The sequence below is a fragment of the Populus alba genome, chromosome 10, assembly GCF_005239225.2.
Source record: "Populus alba chromosome 10, ASM523922v2, whole genome shotgun sequence".
Lineage (NCBI taxonomy): Eukaryota > Viridiplantae > Streptophyta > Magnoliopsida > Malpighiales > Salicaceae > Populus > Populus alba.
In genome coordinates this window covers 9,981,706-9,999,939 of record NC_133293.1, presented here as the reverse complement: position 1 = coordinate 9,999,939, position 18,234 = coordinate 9,981,706, and the positions used below count along the sequence as shown (strand labels likewise).

Genomic DNA, 18,234 nt, shown 5'->3' with positions numbered 1-18,234 from the left:
TAACCCAAAAAGATTTTGACAACCCAATTCATTTTATGTTGTTGAAACAATTAAATTATATTAAAAAAATGGCATTATAATGGAGTAAAAAAAAGCCGTGTCTGTACGTAATTACTAGTATTTTAAATGCAAATATCGTCTTTCTTTCTTTCTTTTTCTTCGATTTTATGATGGCACAACTATTAATTAAAAAGAAATGGCCCATTTTATCTCTGGACTTTCAGGTTATTGCACGTAATCAGAGAACAGAAATGGTCGAAAAAAAACAACAGACAGTGGTTGGAACTTGATTGCACATCGATCGCGGACAACTCCTCTAACAAGGCAGGTAAGTTAATAAAAAGTACATTAAAAACACAATTTAGAAATTTGCTCATTAAATTGGTACCCTCAAAAAACTAAATCACGCTTCGATAAGCTAAAGTCTCGCTCTTTCACTAGATTAGAGGTGGAGGTTTTTTTTTTTGCTGACAGAGGCTTCAAGCCCTAAATGGCCTGGCATTGCGGGGCTCCCCTACAAAGAATACGAGAGAGTTGCTATCTACCATTAATGGCTCTTGTTTTTTGCCTCAATAATCCAACTCTTAATATCTTAGACGTTTTGTTCGATCAATCTTCTCGCCTTCATTAACTCAGAATTGTGATGTTTATCCGAAATGTCCACACGATCGAGACGACTGGCATTATTGCTAATTAATTACTAATTTGTCCGATCGAGCTCAAGCGGCCACTTTCCTTCGACCGACCTGTCAAATGCATTTGTTGTTTTCCCGCGAGTGCATGTATAAGGATTTGCTTTCTCCAGATCTACACAACGATGATATATATACTTTACTTATAAGTATACCAGAGTCAGATAAAGTCTCGGTCTTTTTTATAAATATTTTTAGTTACTATATAATGTATTTTTTACACCAATTTAATGTATTTATATAAATGAATCTTATTGAATGTTGGGTTCGAGGCTTGAGCTTGAAAAGTGATATATATTCGCACAATTCTATCGATTCGATTAAAAAAAAATGATGCAAACACCAATATCAAAATCATAGGCAAAACCATCATTTTCTTTTATAAAATATGATCGTCGCGAATTTATTATTTAATATCTGTTTAGGTGATTTTGGAAGATGTGTTTTTATCATCTCAATTATTGATGGATCTGGCCAATAATGGCGCCATAATGGGGGTAATAAAAAGCTTTAGTTGTAAATAACCTACCGGTTATAAATGCAAATATCATTTTTTTTTCTTCTTTTTTGTTGTTTTAAAAATCACCTAGAATTATTTTTTTCTTCTGTTTTTCTATTTTTATTTCTCAGTGCTTTTAAAACTAGAATACAAAATCCATTTCATCATTATATTGTAATTTCAAAAGAATCGCTAGAACAGTATTAGTCAATGCATGGCAGCAGACCGCAAGTAAAACAGCTTTAATAATTTCCAATAAAAAAACGGAAAAAGAGAAATCTTACAAGAGTAAAGAGAGAGGATACGTTACTTTTTGAAAAGTAAAAGGCGAGGGAGTCCCTCCTCCGTAGGTTTTTTTAACAGAACCAGAGACAGTGACACACAGCGAGTACTAAATTACCACAGAGGTAGACAGTTGTTGGAATTGTGGGGCTGCCTCATGGCTATTATCTATGGTGGTCTGGTGGTGCTACTTGCGAGAGTTGAGAGTGGTGAGGTGAGGTGAGGTGAGTGGGTCAATAAAGTTATCTCTACGAGAAAAATCCACTCCCTCCCGGCTCCCGCCTCTTCTCTTGAATCCTTTTCTCTTTTCTTTCTTTCTCTCTGTCTGCACAAAAACTTAAAAGAAAACAAACAAAAAACAAAACAGTAGCTGTTTGTGTGAATTGCTTTCTTTCCTTATCTTTTTCTAGCTATGTGGAGCAGCTTCTTCTCTGGCAATGGATACCCCAGAGAAGACCCAGATCACCACTCCTCTTTCTAAATTCGAGGTGCATCTCTCCTTCCTTTTCTGACCTCTTTCACCCTTTGCATTGGTGAATGGGGTTTTTGGGTGATTTGATTCAATGCATGCCCTTTGATTTGGTGTCTTAGTGAGTTGACTTACCTGGATTTGTCAAAAAAAGACATACCTGGGTTGTTCTGGTACTCCTGTCTTGTTCGATTCAATACTCTGTCATGTTAGTTTTCTTCGTCTGAATTTTGAGTTTCATGTGGTTTAGATCTCTAATTTAAGTTCAATCTTTGCAATCTGGTTCTTTCTTTGTATTGTCTTCATGCCTCTTCAACTACAAAGAGAACGAAGTAGCATTTCAAGCTTGAGATCTTAGTCTACACTCATTTTTGTGGAAGACAAAAAATTTCTCTTCATTTGTTAGGATCTATGTGGTGTTTATATTGAGTCTTACAAAATTCGTTCTCTTTTATGGTCAATGTAAAAAGAACACTGTATTTTTATTTATCAGTAAGTTTTTTTTTTTTTCACTTCTGTTTGAAATGATATTCTTGCTGAATTTTAGATCAGTTAGTTGGGATTTTGTGTTTGTTCCATCTGGTTGCTTCTTTGCTCAATGATTTGAGATGATTTTTTGCTACTGGTTGCAGGATTCTCCTGTTTTTAACTATATCAATAGTCTTTCTCCTATCAAGCCAGTGAAGTCCATTAACATTGCTCAAACGTTCCACTCGCTTAGTTTTGCATCCCTTCCATCCGTTTTCACTTCGCCCCATGTCAGCTCTCATAAGGAAACTAGGTTCCTTAAAAGGTAATCGAATTGCTTTCTCGACCATTCTCATCAGTCTAGACACCAAGAAAAGCATATATATGTTTGTCCAACTTCTACCTTTCTGTTTTCAGGCATAACTACTCTGATCTCTCAAAACCTGAGTTTTCTTCTGGAAATGGGAACGAGGTCTGTAAAGATGAAGGGGTAGTTGTAGATGCGGCTCAGCTGTATCATAACTCGGCTGAGTTACAGGAGAATTTTGATCCTGGGATGTCCATTGGAGAGTCTTCAGTTGAACCTCCCAGTGAACATTTGAAGTTCGCAATTGAACTGCCACAAACGTTAACATATGGTTGTGGAAGCCCTGACAGTGGTTGTGGTACTCAGACAGATATGGTGTCTGAATCGGCTGGCAAATCATTGTCACTTGTTCCATTTGCTAACGAGGCTTCTCGTAAAAGTTCCCTTGAAGGTCAAGTGCATCCAGCAGGGTTATACGAGATTGAGAGTAAAAAAGAGGCTACAGAATGTGACTGGGAAAGTTTGATATCAGATGCCGCTGATCTGTTAATTTTTAATTCTCCCATTGATGCAGATGGTTTCAAGGAACTTTTTCAGAAATCACCAAACCCTGTTGTAGGATTTTGCACCTCTTTTAATGAGATGCACAAAACGCAAATAGTCAATCCCTTTGGTTCTGGTGAACAAAATGAGATGGGAGACCCTTCCACTCAACCTGGGGAAACCATTGAGCTGACACAAATGGACCCGACACAGGACAATCTTTCTGCTAACGAGGATCCAAACAAATACATGACTAGTAATGCTTCTAAGGTAAAAAGATGCAACTCCTGTATGTTTTCAATTTCTGCTGTATAATTTGCACCTATCTAGTTGATGGATGCATCCGGTTTATCTGTTGAATGCTTAGTTGTTATTTTTGTTATGCTAGCATGAACTCCCATCTACTTACTAGAGTAACTGTATACCCTGCAGGTAGAATTATTTATAAACATCCTAAAAGGGAGCACTGGCACCTATTTGTGCTTTGCGGGAAACTAGGCGAGTGTAAAACAGTAGGGTCATACTGCTCCCAAGTACACTAATTCAGTTAGCTACTCTCTCAACCACAGCATTATCAGGGAAACTAGAAAGCCTTACCTATTTGCTACCTTGTAATTTGTACTAAAGAATGTCCTCTTTAACCATTTTAAATTTCGTATTGACATGCTCCACTACATTCATCATAAATTCCATCTAGCAGCTTATCATATAAAATATAACAATTATGCAGAGATGTAGAATTGGCAAACCAAATATTTGCGCCATTAATCAATCTGTGATGAATAAACTTGTACCAAGATTTCAGCTGTATTTCTTAAAGTGGCATGATATCCTGAAGTTGCATCATTAATTCCATTACATTTTCAATTCCTGGATGCCACGATAGCTCCGCATCTTCAGAAACACATTGTTCAAAGTTTTCCTTTTCTTTGAGATCCTGACCCCTTTGTAATTATGAAGGCTTGTCTTTTACTTGAGCAAAATTGTTTTCTTCTTGTTCTCAAATTCTTAATTTTTGAGGAACTTTATGACTGTTCTGAAGACAGTTGAGTTGTTTTATTTTTCTGTAGGCTGTTTCTAATTTGCATCGTGGCATGCGAAGGCGCTGTCTCGACTTTGAGAAGGTTGGAAGCCGTAGGAAGAACTTAGATGATGGCTCAAGCTCTAGTTCAGTGTTAGTGCAGTTGGATGAGAAAACTACCCCTAAAAATACACAATTGGTGCCTGTTAAGCCCGGTGGTGATTCTTCAAGGTGCATTTTACCTGGAATTGGTTTGCACTTAAATGCTCTGGCAATAAATTCCAAGGATAGCAGAAAAATCAAGCTTGAAACTTTCTCTTCTTCCATTACTTTGCCTGGTTCTGCTGCCTCTTTTAACTCCCGAACAACTGATCAAGAACTTGATGAATCATTGACCTTAGTGTCTTCTGAAAGAGACAATGACCTCAATGAAAATGCTGTCCCGCTTGTGGAAGATTTGAGCCAGACTAGCCCAAAAAAGAAGAGGCATGTTCTTTGGCTATATATTTCTTGTACAGTTATCACCTCATAAGTTTATGCACTGCTCACGTTTTTATGCTATGCTTTTTAAATTGCATTTCCAGGCGTAGGTTGGAAGGAGAACCTGAGGCCTGCAAGCGTTGCAACTGTAAAAAATCAAAGTGTTTGAAACTGTAAGTTCTTAGCTTTGAAGTTTAATTCAATCAGGGATCTTGTTTCCAGCTTGTGGCCCAAATAAATATAATCATATGTGCTATTCAAAAATAGATCTCAGTACTTAGAGGTCTCTTGACGTCGGCCTAAACACATTAGCATTTTTTATTCTGTGTAGAGCAAGATGTCGCAGTTTGACTGCTGTTGTATCTTATCTGAATTCTCTTATCCATGGAAGTAAATGCAGCTGTCTTTAGGTAACCAAAAAAATCTTTATCAATGAAGCTTCCTGATCCAAGGGCCCTTACCATGAATAAGTTTCAGAGTTTGGATCATATAGTTTCAAATTTGACGATATCCTCTAATTTAGTATGATGAGGTGGATACTTAAGTTTTTTCTGCCCCGTTTCTTCCTCTCCCCAAGTTCTTTGGCTCTTGACATGTCTATACATTTCCTTTACGTGGTGTCATTATGATCATATATTCATGTCATATGCAATCCATGCAGTTATTGTGAATGTTTTGCTGCTGGTGTCTACTGCATCGAGCCGTGCGCCTGTCAAGATTGCTTCAACAAGCCTATTCATGAAGATACTGTTCTTGCAACTCGCAAACAGATCGAGTCTCGCAACCCACTTGCATTTGCTCCCAAAGTGATTAGGAGCTCTGAATCTGCACCTGAAATTAGGGTTATAATTCAAATCTGATCTCACCTTTTGCTCAGGCAACAGTCAAACTTTTCTTTTAACTTGAATTTTTCTTCAAACTAGGATGAGTCCATCCAAACGCCTGCTTCTGCCCGGCATAAAAGAGGATGCAACTGCAAGAAATCAACTTGCTTAAAAAAATACTGTGAATGCTATCAGGTAGTTTTCTTGGCATATTCTGTAAGCTTTTTATTTTTTAATAAAAATCGATTCCTCAAATCATGGTTCTCTTGCGAAGGGTGGTGTTGGGTGTTCCATTAACTGCAGATGTGAAGGATGCAAGAATGTATTTGGAAGAAAGGATGGTGAGTACCCATACGTTTGCTTTCATACATATTTGCTACTTAGTACACACAAAACCTTTCTCTAATCATGTTGTGGCTTTAAATGATTTAACAAATAAATTAATTAATTGTTGTTTTTGATGTTAATATTGATACTAAATGTTTTGTGCCAGACTTCCCGAATTCAGGAGCTGCTTCAATGGAAATGGAAGATGAACCAGAAGATGAAACAGAAGCAAGTGTGAAGAATGGGGTTGATAAAATATTACAGAAAACTGAAATCCAGAATAATGATGAGCAGAATCCAAATTCTGCTCTTCCCACAACGCCATTACGGTTTTACAGGTTTACTCTCTGAACCATTTACCGCCTTAAAAGTTAAATTTTTTCATTAGATTTTTAATGATGTTTGAAATTTGATGCCAGACCACAGGTTCAGTTTTCTTCCAAGGGCAAACCACCAAGATCCTTTCTTGGCGTTGGATCATCTTGTGGATTATATACTGGCCAAAGAAATGGAAAACCAAATATTCTTAGACCTCAATCAAAGTTTGAGAAACAATGCCAGAATGTCCCGGATGATGAAATTCCTGAGATCCTTCGAGAAAACCACTCTCCAAGCTCTGGCATTAAGACTTCTTCTCCCAACAGCAAGAGAGTCTCTCCTCCTCAAAATAACTTTGGATCATCCTCCGGTCCTCGAAGTGGTCGGAAGTTGATACTGCAATCCATACCCTCATTTCCTTCTCTCACTCCCCACCATTGAAATGAATGTTAGCTCGAATGAAATTTTTTTAAACCTTTGTAGCGTTGAGAGGCATGTTAGGTGGTAGTTCTGTCGTATGTTAGTTTTTCCACTCTGCTTGTATAACAAAATGCTATCTTGTGGTCATAAAATCCAACTGCTGTTGTATAATGTTGTATTTCTTTTTCAATTTTTGTTCATCTTCTGTTATAAAGGTTGATTTTCAACACTTCATTGTGTTATCAAAGACTACGAGTAATTGATGGATCGAAATTCGAACTTCATACCTGAAAACAGAATCCAGTTCTGCAGCATTAGCAATCTAAGCTCGGTGGTTCTGGTCCTCGTGTTTTTTCTGGGCTGTCATCAACTAGTCTAATTGATAGATCCGTTTAGGCTCATGGATAACTTTCATCGTGGGTTTCATTTTTACGTAAAAATTTCTCCAGGCAAAGATAAAAGAGAACGTACATGTGTAAGAAAGGAGATATGCTGCACAGAGAGTAAGTCATTTTCTTTCTGGAAGAAGACCATTCTTAGTTTTCGTTCCAGGTCTAGAAGTTAAGCAGTTCTTGGTAAAGATGACCCTTCAATGAATCAAATATTGCATCCCTGCTTCGAGCCTATTTTTTTAGTTAAAAAACTTCCGACGACTTGAAAGCTTAAAAAGTTATTTGTAACCTGTAAATTAAATTCGATTCTTACGATTTTTTCATTTGGATTTTTTAAGGATATTTATTTGAATTCTAAAAGGATTTTAATTTATAAAAAATTAACAAAAACAAATCCCCCCTCATTTGCTACATGAATTCTAATCAACATTGAAAATTATTTTTCAAATATACCCCTTTTTTCCTTATATTTCCTTATAAGACCTTACAAAAAAAAAAAAAACTCAGATTGCATTCCTTTTCTTTTGTTAGATTTGTCTAACAAGGAAGCACTTGAAAGGGAGCATGAAGCCCAGATAAGAAAAGAGGTCCAAGACAGGAAGCACATGAAAAACCTAGTCCAATTTCAAAGAGACAAGCTAGAATATAAAGCACATCAAATAACAGTCTATCCATAGCAGATTTTGAAGCCTTTGCTAATTGTTTAGACGTGGCTCTTTTGAACTCAGCGGATGCACGATGACCAGTCTGCAGTCCTGGCCCTCGAGTTCAAAGTGTTAATAAACATGGTCGATCCCATTAAACCAAAAGGTTGAGTACATGAAATCAAATGTTGTAGATAATTCTTCTCATCTCATAGATGGTTTACACGAGGGAAGTAATTCTTCCCTCTATTTATCTGTGTGAGCAGCATCGAGTCAACTTGCCAGCAAACTCAGTCGGTACGCAGAAGATAGCAAGGATACTCACTCAACAAAGACCATGAAGATAAATGAAGACTTGGACCCTGTTGGGGATGTATTCAATCCAGTACTGATGATTAAGTTGTAGAATTCTAAACATTGATGATAACCATTTGCGAATAACTGAAGAGTGGAAGTCTAAACAGGAGCTTTCCTGTCAAGGGAAATTTAAATGTCTTTTGAAAACTTTTCAATTTCAACTCGCTAGGGTGATATTGATGCCAACGAGACATTCTGGATATATATAAGAAGCTTAGATTGCAGTGGCATAGTTCAGTTGAGATTACAAAGGTAAGAATGCTGGAGAAACAGCTTATTACTTTGCTAGATCAGCCTATTCTCAGGTTTCTACTAAGCTAACATGAATAGCTTCAGTCTAATTTAATCGCTTCAGATACTTGTAGTTCGGAATACTTAGAGAGCTGTAGCTAGCAATGACAATCAAAGGCTTTCCTTAAAGTCGTTACCTCAGTCTTCTTCAGTTGAAGGTCTTGCACACCCACAAAAGCAACCCTTCCTCTGCCTTCTGCTGCTTCTCCTGCCACTGCTGTATATGAAGTCCCTCAAGAGGATGCCTGTTCTACTTCCAGAGAATCTGCGCTTGCTTTTGCTTTTCTTTCCATCCTCCAGTTTTAGCAGAATGCTCTGGATACTCTGCACCTCAAACTGCAACCTTCCAATCTTTTCAGACCTTTTCCGTGCTTGTTCTGCCACTCTTTTTCTGCGCATGGAGTCATTCTCTTCCACCTCTACTGTAGTATTTCCCTCCAAATACGAGGGACTCTCTTCAGCATCCTTTGTTAGCTGGTCATCGGCATCAACCAACTGCTGAACAGCCTCCTCAACTTCTTGTAGCTGTCTTTTCACTCTTTCAAATTCAAGATCATTGGCTCTCTTGCTTCTCTTCCTCGACTCCATTTTCTTTTTCAAATCTTGCACTGTTGTTTGAAGAGAAATTAATTTCTGAGAATCGGAAGCAAGTCTCTCCAAGATCTTTCCTCCGTTTCCTTCTTGATTGGATTCTGTAGTGATTCCAGTTGATACCTCCAGCTTGTCAACGCCCACCTCCTTCTCAATCTGCAATTCCAAAGAGCGATCCTGACTCTTTCGTTTGGAACTTCTGAATTGACGACGTGCAGTGGCATTCTCCAGTGAGGCAGCTTCCTGGTTTTGTTTGTCAGACATCGGATCAAGGTAGTCTCTCTCAGCAGATTCCCATAATTCAAGCATCTGATCATCTTTCCTAGGATGCTCTCTCTTGCTTCTATATAATGAACATTCTGAGACCTGATCAAGAGGAATATCTTTCATCAAAATCCCATTCCTCGCTTCAGAAACTTCAGGTTTTTTGTTCTGTGGCTTAGATGCATCAGCGGGCTCATTTGCAAGCTCCACTTTTTCCTTCCTGACATCCTTTTCTGTAGCTGACCAACATCTCAACTGTAACCGTTCAGCGCCTTTTATTAAGGGTTTCTCAGTGTTTCCCATTTGTGGCATTTTAAGCTTATCCATTTCCTTCACCACTGCCTTTTCAGCTGCAAGCCTATCCATTTCTTTAATCACAGCCTCCCCAACTACTTTAATTCTAGACTTCATCTTCAGCAAATCTGCAATTCCATCTGTTTCTGCAGTGCTTTCATCATTTATGAGTTCTTCAGGGCTCTTTTCATGAAGTTGACTAGTCGTTTCTACTCCCTGTATACATACGAAGAAGACCAATCATCAGAATGCACACCATCTACATAAAACAGTTGAATAGAACAAGACTAGGAGACAGCTTAAATGATTGGCTCAGCATGCTTGAATTCTACACAACACATGCTCACACACAGACACATCACTATATTTAATTTGCTATGAACAAAGAGAATAAGCCCATAATTTAAAATTCAATATTTGAAATTTGTGCAGAGATGTGAAAAATATTTTCTAATCTAAATTAAACCTTGTATCTTTCAAGTCAGATGATAAGAGTTTTTATAAGGAGATATATCTGCCTTGGTTGGACTTAAAAAGGGCTTATTGAGGTGTGGAAATTCATCTTCTTCTTGTTAAGCCACTTGAAAAGGGAAATAAAATATCTACATATCTAGCTTGGAGTTGATATGCTGAATTGCTCTAGTAGTTGATATTTAAGAAAGAACAGTACCGTTTGTCCTCGACTTGTCCGTAGAAGCGCATTGTGCTCAAGGTATTCTAAATTCTCTCTCAGCGAATTTATGACTGGAACATATGCAGACAAATGAGCCTTCATTCTTTGAATTTCACTTTCCAGGATGCCAAACCTTTCTTTCATTTTTTCAATCTCGATATCTTTTGTGGCATTTTCTACTTCGAGAGTCCCACAAACTGCAGTCAGCTCATGAACCTTGTTTTGGAGCAGAACTTCATGGATGGAAGATATTTGAAGATCAAAGTAGAATGATGAAGCCTCAGCTTCCCAGAGTTCAGACTCATTGCTTCTCCCTTGCAGCTCCAAACTCAAGTTATCTTCCCTGGTCTGTCTTTCCTCGATTTCCTTGTGTAACGTAGCCATTTCTGACTCCATATTATCTTTTGCTTCATGAAGGCATTCAATTTCTATTTTCTGTTCTGTGCATACCTGCGACAGTTCAAGAACCCGCTTCTCTATGATATCCCTTGCAATTTTAGATTCTTCACATTGCCTCTTCAGCTCCTCGATAGTGGTGCAAAATTCTGCATTTAAGTTGTTTGTAGCCTTGATATTCTGTTCCGCAAGGAAAAGCTCCTTTTCTTTCTCTTGAAGAAAATCTGTTTCAATTAAAATTTGACAGTTTAATTGATCTGTTAAATCTTTTTCTTCCTGTAGCTCCTGCTGCAAATTTTCAATTCTTTTGTTAAGATGTAGACTTTCAGCCTCTTTTGTTTGCAGTTTATACCCCAACAGTTCAACCTTCTGCTTGAGATCTCTGTTAATCACATTTAGAGAGCTGATATCTTCAGAAAGGGCTTCAAGTTCCTTGATTTTCTGTGTTGCAAAGCTCTCAAACACCGATGAGATGTTACTGACAGCTACAGCTTCCTGGAGAATGCTACTGTTTTCGTCTTCAAGTACACGCGTTTCCTCTTTGAGGTCCAAAACTTTTTGAAGCAAAGATCTGTTTTCTCCAAGAGCCTTCAAATTTTCTTCTTTCAATTGCTGGTAAGAACCCTGCAAACTTGTCAGATTCACAAGCTGGGTTTCAAGTTGAGCTTTCAATTCTTCCTCCTGCTGCTCTCCCTTGTTCACTTCCAATCTCAATTGCCTGTTGATCTCTAGCAGTTCGTGGTTACTTGTTTCCAGCATAGTATGTTGCTCTGCCATTATCTTTAACTCCTGCTGAAGCATGCTTTCCTCTGACTCGAGCTCAACACAATCTAATCTCAGTTGTTTGAGTAAAGTTAACAGCACCGAATTCTCAACCACCAATTGCTGTTTCTCATCCTCCTTTACAAGGAACAAACTTTTTAGGTCCTCGATATTGTCCAAAATATGTGCAAGACTCCCATCTTCATTCTCATTAACCGGATCAAATTGAAGAGCTCTCAAAACCTGACGAACGCCCATTCTAAGCTTCTCAATTTCATCTAACAAGAATTCTACTTCAACCTGCTGCTCAAGATTCTCGGTCTCTAACTCTGATATAAGTTTATTTGAGAATTTGGATGCTTCTACATGTTTCTGACACTCAATCAATAAAGATAAATTCTTCTCTTCTAAATCTTTAATAAACTTTTGCAAGATGAAGATCTCAACCTGAGCATTTACAGCTTTATCTAGTTCTTCTTCGAAATCTTTCTTACTCAAACTACTTTTTTCTTTTAGTTGATGGACCTGGTTTTCCAGCTCTTCCAGTCGAGATTCACTTGACTGTATATAACATGAACGCTCTTGTTTTTCTACACCAAGAAAACCCCACAGGTCCTTTACTTGACAAAGTGTGGAATCTTTCTCCTTCTCCAGACCAGTGTATTTTTCTTCTAATCTTGTAAACCTCCTTTCTAAGTTTCCCAGTCTCTCTTCAACATTTTTCAGCTGCAAGACCAGGGAGCTTCTTTCATCTTGAAGATTGGATTTCTCATTTTTTAGCGTCTGGCAGAGTTCTTCTAAGCTTCTTGACCTTGTCCTCAGACCTTCGAGCTCAATATTTGCACCAGAGAGAGAATTCTCCAGCAAGGCATTTTTCTCCAAGAGCTTCTGCACATTCTCAATCATAATCTGTAACTGAGAAAGCAGGATGGATTTTTCAGCAACAAGACTGGATTTTTCTCCTTGAAGAAACTGGGAGGACTCCTGCAACTCTTTAACCTTCTCTCTTGACCCTTCCAGCATGCGATTTAAATCTGAGAGGGAACTTTCCAATGCCACATTCTTCTCCATAAGTTTATCCATTGCCCTCAACTTTTCTTGGAGAACTTCCTTTTCTTCTGAGTCCTTTCTGCAGACCTCTTTTAGCTTCGAGTTTTCATCTTGCAAGTTCTTCACAGATGAACCAAGGCACTCTGGACTTAAACCTAACAAATCCACTTGCTCCATTAAGGCCCAATATCTTGTGTTCGAACACTCAATTTCCTGCTTCAAACGGTAAATCTCTTGCTGTAGGGAATTGCTCTGAGCCACTTGTAGGGAAACATCCTCTTCAAGTTTCTCTTTCATTTCCTTCAAGCTAAAAATTTCATTTTTCAAATTTGTTATTGAAATAACGGAATTGCTGTTCAGTTCATTGAGGCTCTGGTTCTCTTCCTTAACCTGCTGGAGGTTCTCCTGCAGATCATGGTTGGATATCTCCAAATCATTCAAGATTTGGAGACGATTTCGAAGCTCAAATGCCAAAGTTTTCTGCTCCTCTTGAGATTGAGAGTGCAATTTCTGCAAGGTCTGCAGAGTAGCTTCAACTAGAATAAAACGTGATTGTTCATCTTGCAGCGAAGCCTGAAGTTTCTCCAACTCATTTTCCTTCTCTGAAAGTTCTTGATCCTTTGTTGCTATCTTCTGTGCCAAATTCTCTGCCTCTGACTGCAGAGAATGATTTGATCTCTCTAACAGGAAACATTGTTCTTCTACAGTTTTCAATTTTGCTGCCCCCGTCAGAATTTCGCTGTTTAATCGATTGACATCCTCTTGAGCATTAAAAATTTCACTCTCCATCATAGCTATTTTCTCCAAGCACAGCTCATACTGAAGTTCTGCAGCTTCTTTCTCTTCCTTCAATTTAGCGACGGCCTTCTCCAATGCTTTAGCTTCAGTTTCTGCTCTTTCGGTTAGCTCGTTAAGCATTCTAGAATTTTCCTCAGCAATAAAGATTTTCTTCTGCAAACTGGATAACAGTTGAAGACATTGGTTGTACTGAAGAAGACCAGCTTCCTTTTCAGCCTCTAATGCGGCAAGTTCTTGCTTGAGATGTTGAGCTTCTATTTCAGCTTTGATAGCTCGTGCATTGAGTCCTTTTGAATCCTCTTCCGTTTGAGAGATCACATTCTCTAAAGCAGATATCCTTTCCAAGCATTTATTGTACTGAAGAAGACCAGCATCCCTTTCGGCTTCTAATTTAGCAAGAGTTTCCTTCAGGATCTTAATTTCAATTTCTGCTCTGCTTGCTCTTTCATCAAGACCTCCGACATCCTTGATTTCTCTTTCCAAGCTGGATAGCTTCTGCAAGCTCTGCTGGTATTGAAGAAGAGCAGCTTCCTTCTCAGTTTGAATCTCTGAAAGAGCTTTCTTTAAGATTTGAACTTCAGTTTCTGCTGCTTCATGAACCTTCAGGCCTTTTTTCATTTTTCCATCTGCGACTTTTGAAACTCGAGAAGCCGCTTCTCGTGACATAAACAACTCATCGAGCTGCTTTAAACCTTTTTTGTTTATTCCAGAGTCTGATTCTTCAGGATACCCCCCATTCCTTTCCATAGAGAGTCCAAATGAATCCCTATGCAAACCATCTGACTCAAGAAATGCACAGATAGGATGTGACATTTCTGGGGTGTGCGGCTCACCATCAGGGCCAAAAGAGCCTGAGGGTGAGTCATCACCCGGTGCATAAGATACTTGGTTGGGAAATGCTTCAGCCATGGTTCGATGAGCCTGGCGGAGCTCCACAGTTGCATGATCATATCTCTCGGCTAATGCACGGTAAGCTCTGTAGAATTCCTCCACCAATTTCATCAGTTCAGGACGCTTCTTATAGTACATTTCTGCCCTCCTTGCAAAAGAATCGGCATCTTCTTCAATGAGCTTGATCATTGCTTTGACTTTGGCATCCATATCTGTTGAAACAAATCCATGCGCATTGAGAATGTGGCCCCTAAATCAGTCATAGATATATGCAATACAGCAGCTTGGTTATTATTGATGAACAGTATTTAAAGGCCCTGTGACCTTTTAGAACTTATGGCAATTAGAATATGAGCCTGTGCATTTAAAATGTTCTTGAAGCAGAACAAAGAATGATGTACTATTTGATTATCCACTTCCATAACCACATTTTTTAAACATGCCCTGAATGATGTGGATGGGTAATTATTTTATGGAAACTAAATCTGGGGCATCTTTTGCATTCAGAGAAATTAACGTGGGATAAGTAATAGATATGTGAAGGATGGTGGACAGTCGACTCAAGGTTTAATTGGTTGGAGGATAGTGACGAACACAAGCAAACATATGCAGGCGCACACCAGCTAGCTGTAATTGAGAACAGGCTTTTATGTGCATCGCAATAGAAAGAATACTCATGCATTTGTTACGATTAAAACCAGACTTGCCTTCAGTTGATGATGAGGCTTTAACTAACAAGGAAGAAACTGCCCATGTATGAGATTTATGATAATCGGATTTTTTTTCTTGAATCAGCAAAAGTTTTGTTGACTTTAATATCTATAATAGAAAGCAGTCAAAAGAACATTCAAGTATTACTTCTTCCACACCGAGCATATGTATTAAGCAAACAGTGTTCAAGCAATGATACAAGATGAGAATGGAGACCTGTGAGATTTTCTTGAAGCCATTTTGAATTCTTTGGACTAATGTGGCTGTCCCACCACCAAGAATATAATCGTCTGGACTCAGAATGTAATAGTGTTGCCATGACTCCAGCCAAGAAGAATAAAGCAGCTGGCTTGGACTTTACAAAAGCCTGGTCTTTGTACCAGCAATAGAAACCCGAGTAGTGGATCCAGGCCAGAATAATAATTTAAGTTATTCCAGGCTTCCAGCCACTCAATATCTAAAGGTCCCTTCTGGATCTTCACTTCATATGTCCTTTCTTATAAACCTACACAGACCAAGATCATTGAGTAACAACAGAATTTAATATTTTCATTACGTGTTCTAAAAATATATAAACAGTTGATATGCAGACTACCTGCTCAATGAAACAGTCTGCTGTTTGTGTTGCAAATGGAACTTTCTTATCATGGTTTATGTTGCGAATGGAACTCCACACTTCAATAACCTTCAAATCCATTAATGAAATAAAAGGAAAATCAGATCTTCCAAACTCATACATTGCAAAGACAACCACGCAAGATAGAGCCAAGCAATTCGAAGAAATGAAAAGAAAATAAAACAGGAGAATGCAAGGATTCAGATACTAAAATTATCAAGCATGCATTGTTTGATTTCCCAAATTCCAGGATGCAGGTGATAGTAGTATGCAGCGTTGCACATAATTGACCAATACTGGCCCAGCAATAGTCCTGATGCAAATAATCGTACAGAAGAAACACACAACTGAACAGCCAACCCAGCGATCCAAAACCCAGAAAGAGTTCATGAAACTCAATCTACCATTTAAAGGAAAAGAAAAGCACAGTCTTGAAGCAGACTGATATCAACTTGAACTCAAGAGATATCTACGAGACTTGGAAGTTAGAGCTTACCAAAAGAAAGCACGGCTACAGTTACAAAAACACAAAAAAGATCCTTTGTGTTCAGTAATAAAATCTGGTGACGGGAGGAGGGGGAAGAATTCTAGTTCTGGGATTTGATGAGCAAGGAAAAAAACTACCAACTACCGTCCAAAAGAACACAAAAGACACAAACTTGAAGCAAATGGGCACCTATGAAGACTGCAAAAAAAATGATCCTTTATGAACATCACAGATCAAGAACATACCAAAAGAATGAAACTCGGTAGAATAATGGGGTTGTGATCTGCAGACGGCAGCGACTGTGATACTAAACCCCCAGCTACATGTCTTCCTAGTCACCCCATTTTCTCTATCAAACTCACAAGCACACACTCCCCCCCTCTCTCTCTGAAATGAGACTTGTGCATTATGTTCTTTTAGATTTGGTGTCCTCACACTTTCAATAATTGTTAAAAGAGAAAGTTAGCAGAGAATGAAGCAGCAGGTGAGGTGAAGTAAAAAACTTGAGTCTTTTTTTGGTGGATATTTCCACTTGCAGTAGAGAAGATTTTATGTCGTCCTCATACGTAAATAAGTGTAGTTTAGGGAACAAGGAATACGAGAATTAAGAGTCGGATTATCTTTGTTAATTTGTGGTTAAGATTTGATTTAATGGAGGATACAGACGAACGGTCACATTCAGCAGTTTCTTTGCGGTCTTTTGTCGTTACCTTTTTCAGAGAAATTGAGATGGCAAAATTACCATGGAAAAGAAAAGAAAATTATTATAATAGCTAACCTGCCATTGCTTAAGATCTCAATGATGTTCTTTCTTGGGTTCCTGAATCTGTCTACTTTCTTGCCTTGTTCTCGTACAGCACTGTACATTAATGTTAGAATTTTTTTTTGCTTTTCGACATTAAAGAAACCTTTATTAACCAGTCACTCGGTTTCATTAATCTCTTAACGATGGAAGGTCTCAGGTTTCAATTTGAATTTCTGCGAGGAGTGTGATGTTCTAATTTGAAGTAAATATTTCAAGGTGATAATCTTTTTTATGATAAAAATATTATCCAATCAGTTTATACGTAATTCAAAACTAAATCTTTCTCTAGATGATCTTAAAAACATATATTTTATTTCAGTATGATGTATTCATTTTTTCTGTTGATAATTTTAAAATGTTAGGAGTTTAATAAATCTTTGGTATGGATTTTGAACATAAATAAGTAGACCTACAAGTCAATCATATTGGTTTAGCACGTGTCCATGCGCATGGTAAACTGACACAGAGGTGGAAAACGTAAGAGAAGATGTTGAGCTGAAAGGAGCTGAGCAAGAACAGATCTGCAAATATATCAGGCAGGATCTCAAGAGACCAGCAACTTGAGGTCTTCGTAAAAACATGCTGGTCTGATTTATGCATGCCAGGAATTATGTAAATAATAGGAAGGGAAACATCTTTCTAGTTTGAACAGTTTTGCAACTTGAAAAGAAAAATTATCACTTGTTTTAGAAATTCTGTAATAATTAAGAAATCATGCCCTGTCTGGTTTAGAAATTCTGTAATAATTAAGAAATCATGCCCTGTCTTCTGGTAAAACGTTGGTTTTTAAATTATAGATTTACTATTATTTTTTCAACATTTGCAATTGCACACAATAGTGTCATGAAATGCGGCCATGGTAAATTTTTCATGTGGATCGAGCCTTGAGAAGTCTCTAGTGTGAAAGAACACGTGCTCCTCGAGCAAACTTGATGACCATTGACTTATTGGCACAAAAGATTAGAGATTCAACTAATTATTAAGATTGCAGTAATCCACTCTAGTTTTTTTCTTTTCTTTTTTGCGCTTTAGTATTTTCTTTCTTGCTTTGGTTATTGACTTTTAAAAAACAAAATAGTTATTGTTTTTTTTATAGAAAAAAAAATACTTTCAAGTCTAGTCCTCCATTTTTTTTTTGTTTTCTTTAGTTATTGATTTTTTTATTTTATTTTCTCCCTTTGATGTTGTGTTGATTGGGGTTTTTTGTTGACAAATGTTTTCTTGTTTGTTTTTTATGTGCTCATTCTTATATCAAATAATTATCCCGATATCATATTAATGATACATTTTTCAAGATATTGTCCAAACTCTTCATTTTTCTGAAGATTGCGAGTAAAGGGACTAAAATTAAAGAATAAAAAAACATTAAAGTCTAGGGAGAGAATAGCATAAGCGAAACATGGAAACCAAGGCTGAGAGAGAGAGAGAGAGAGAGATAAAAAGCTCTGACACCATACTAGACCTCATTCTACACCACACACCACTTTACAAGAAATAGAACGTTGCGATGATTTCAATGAAATAAAAAAAAACATTGATTAGAGTTTGGAGGAATTACCATG

General features: G+C 37.7%; 2 protein-coding genes across 3 annotated transcripts; one reads left to right on the top strand and one right to left on the bottom strand.

Moving 5' to 3' along the window:
* Nucleotides 1–1,636: 1,636 nt before the first annotated feature.
* On the top strand, nt 1,637–6,879 carry LOC118061607 (protein tesmin/TSO1-like CXC 2). The gene is made up of 10 exons (XM_035075105.2): nt 1,637–1,961; nt 2,575–2,735; nt 2,828–3,530; nt 4,331–4,767; nt 4,866–4,934; nt 5,423–5,603; nt 5,685–5,780; nt 5,860–5,926; nt 6,079–6,250; nt 6,332–6,879. Exons 1-10 carry the CDS (start codon nt 1,911–1,913, stop codon nt 6,669–6,671), a joined length of 2,277 nt encoding a protein of 758 aa, XP_034930996.1. The 5' UTR covers nt 1,637–1,910; the 3' UTR covers nt 6,672–6,879.
* Nucleotides 6,880–8,243: 1,364 nt separating this feature from the next.
* On the bottom strand, nt 8,244–16,416 carry LOC118061608 (protein NETWORKED 1A). Of its 2 annotated transcripts, none has more exons than XM_035075107.2 (5): nt 16,113–16,416; nt 15,360–15,449; nt 14,981–15,269; nt 10,154–14,265; nt 8,244–9,699 (listed from the first exon to the last, which is right to left on the bottom strand). In XM_035075107.2, the coding sequence occupies exons 3-5, from the start codon at nt 15,081–15,083 to the stop codon at nt 8,473–8,475; spliced, it is 5,442 nt and encodes a 1,813-aa protein (XP_034930998.1). In that variant the 5' UTR covers nt 15,084–15,269; nt 15,360–15,449; nt 16,113–16,416; the 3' UTR covers nt 8,244–8,472. The 2 variants fall into 2 exon arrangements, with proteins under 2 accessions (XP_034930998.1, XP_073268282.1); XM_073412181.1 differs by lacking the exon at nt 16,113–16,416 and adding an exon at nt 15,877–16,072.
* Nucleotides 16,417–18,234: the final 1,818 nt, after the last annotated feature.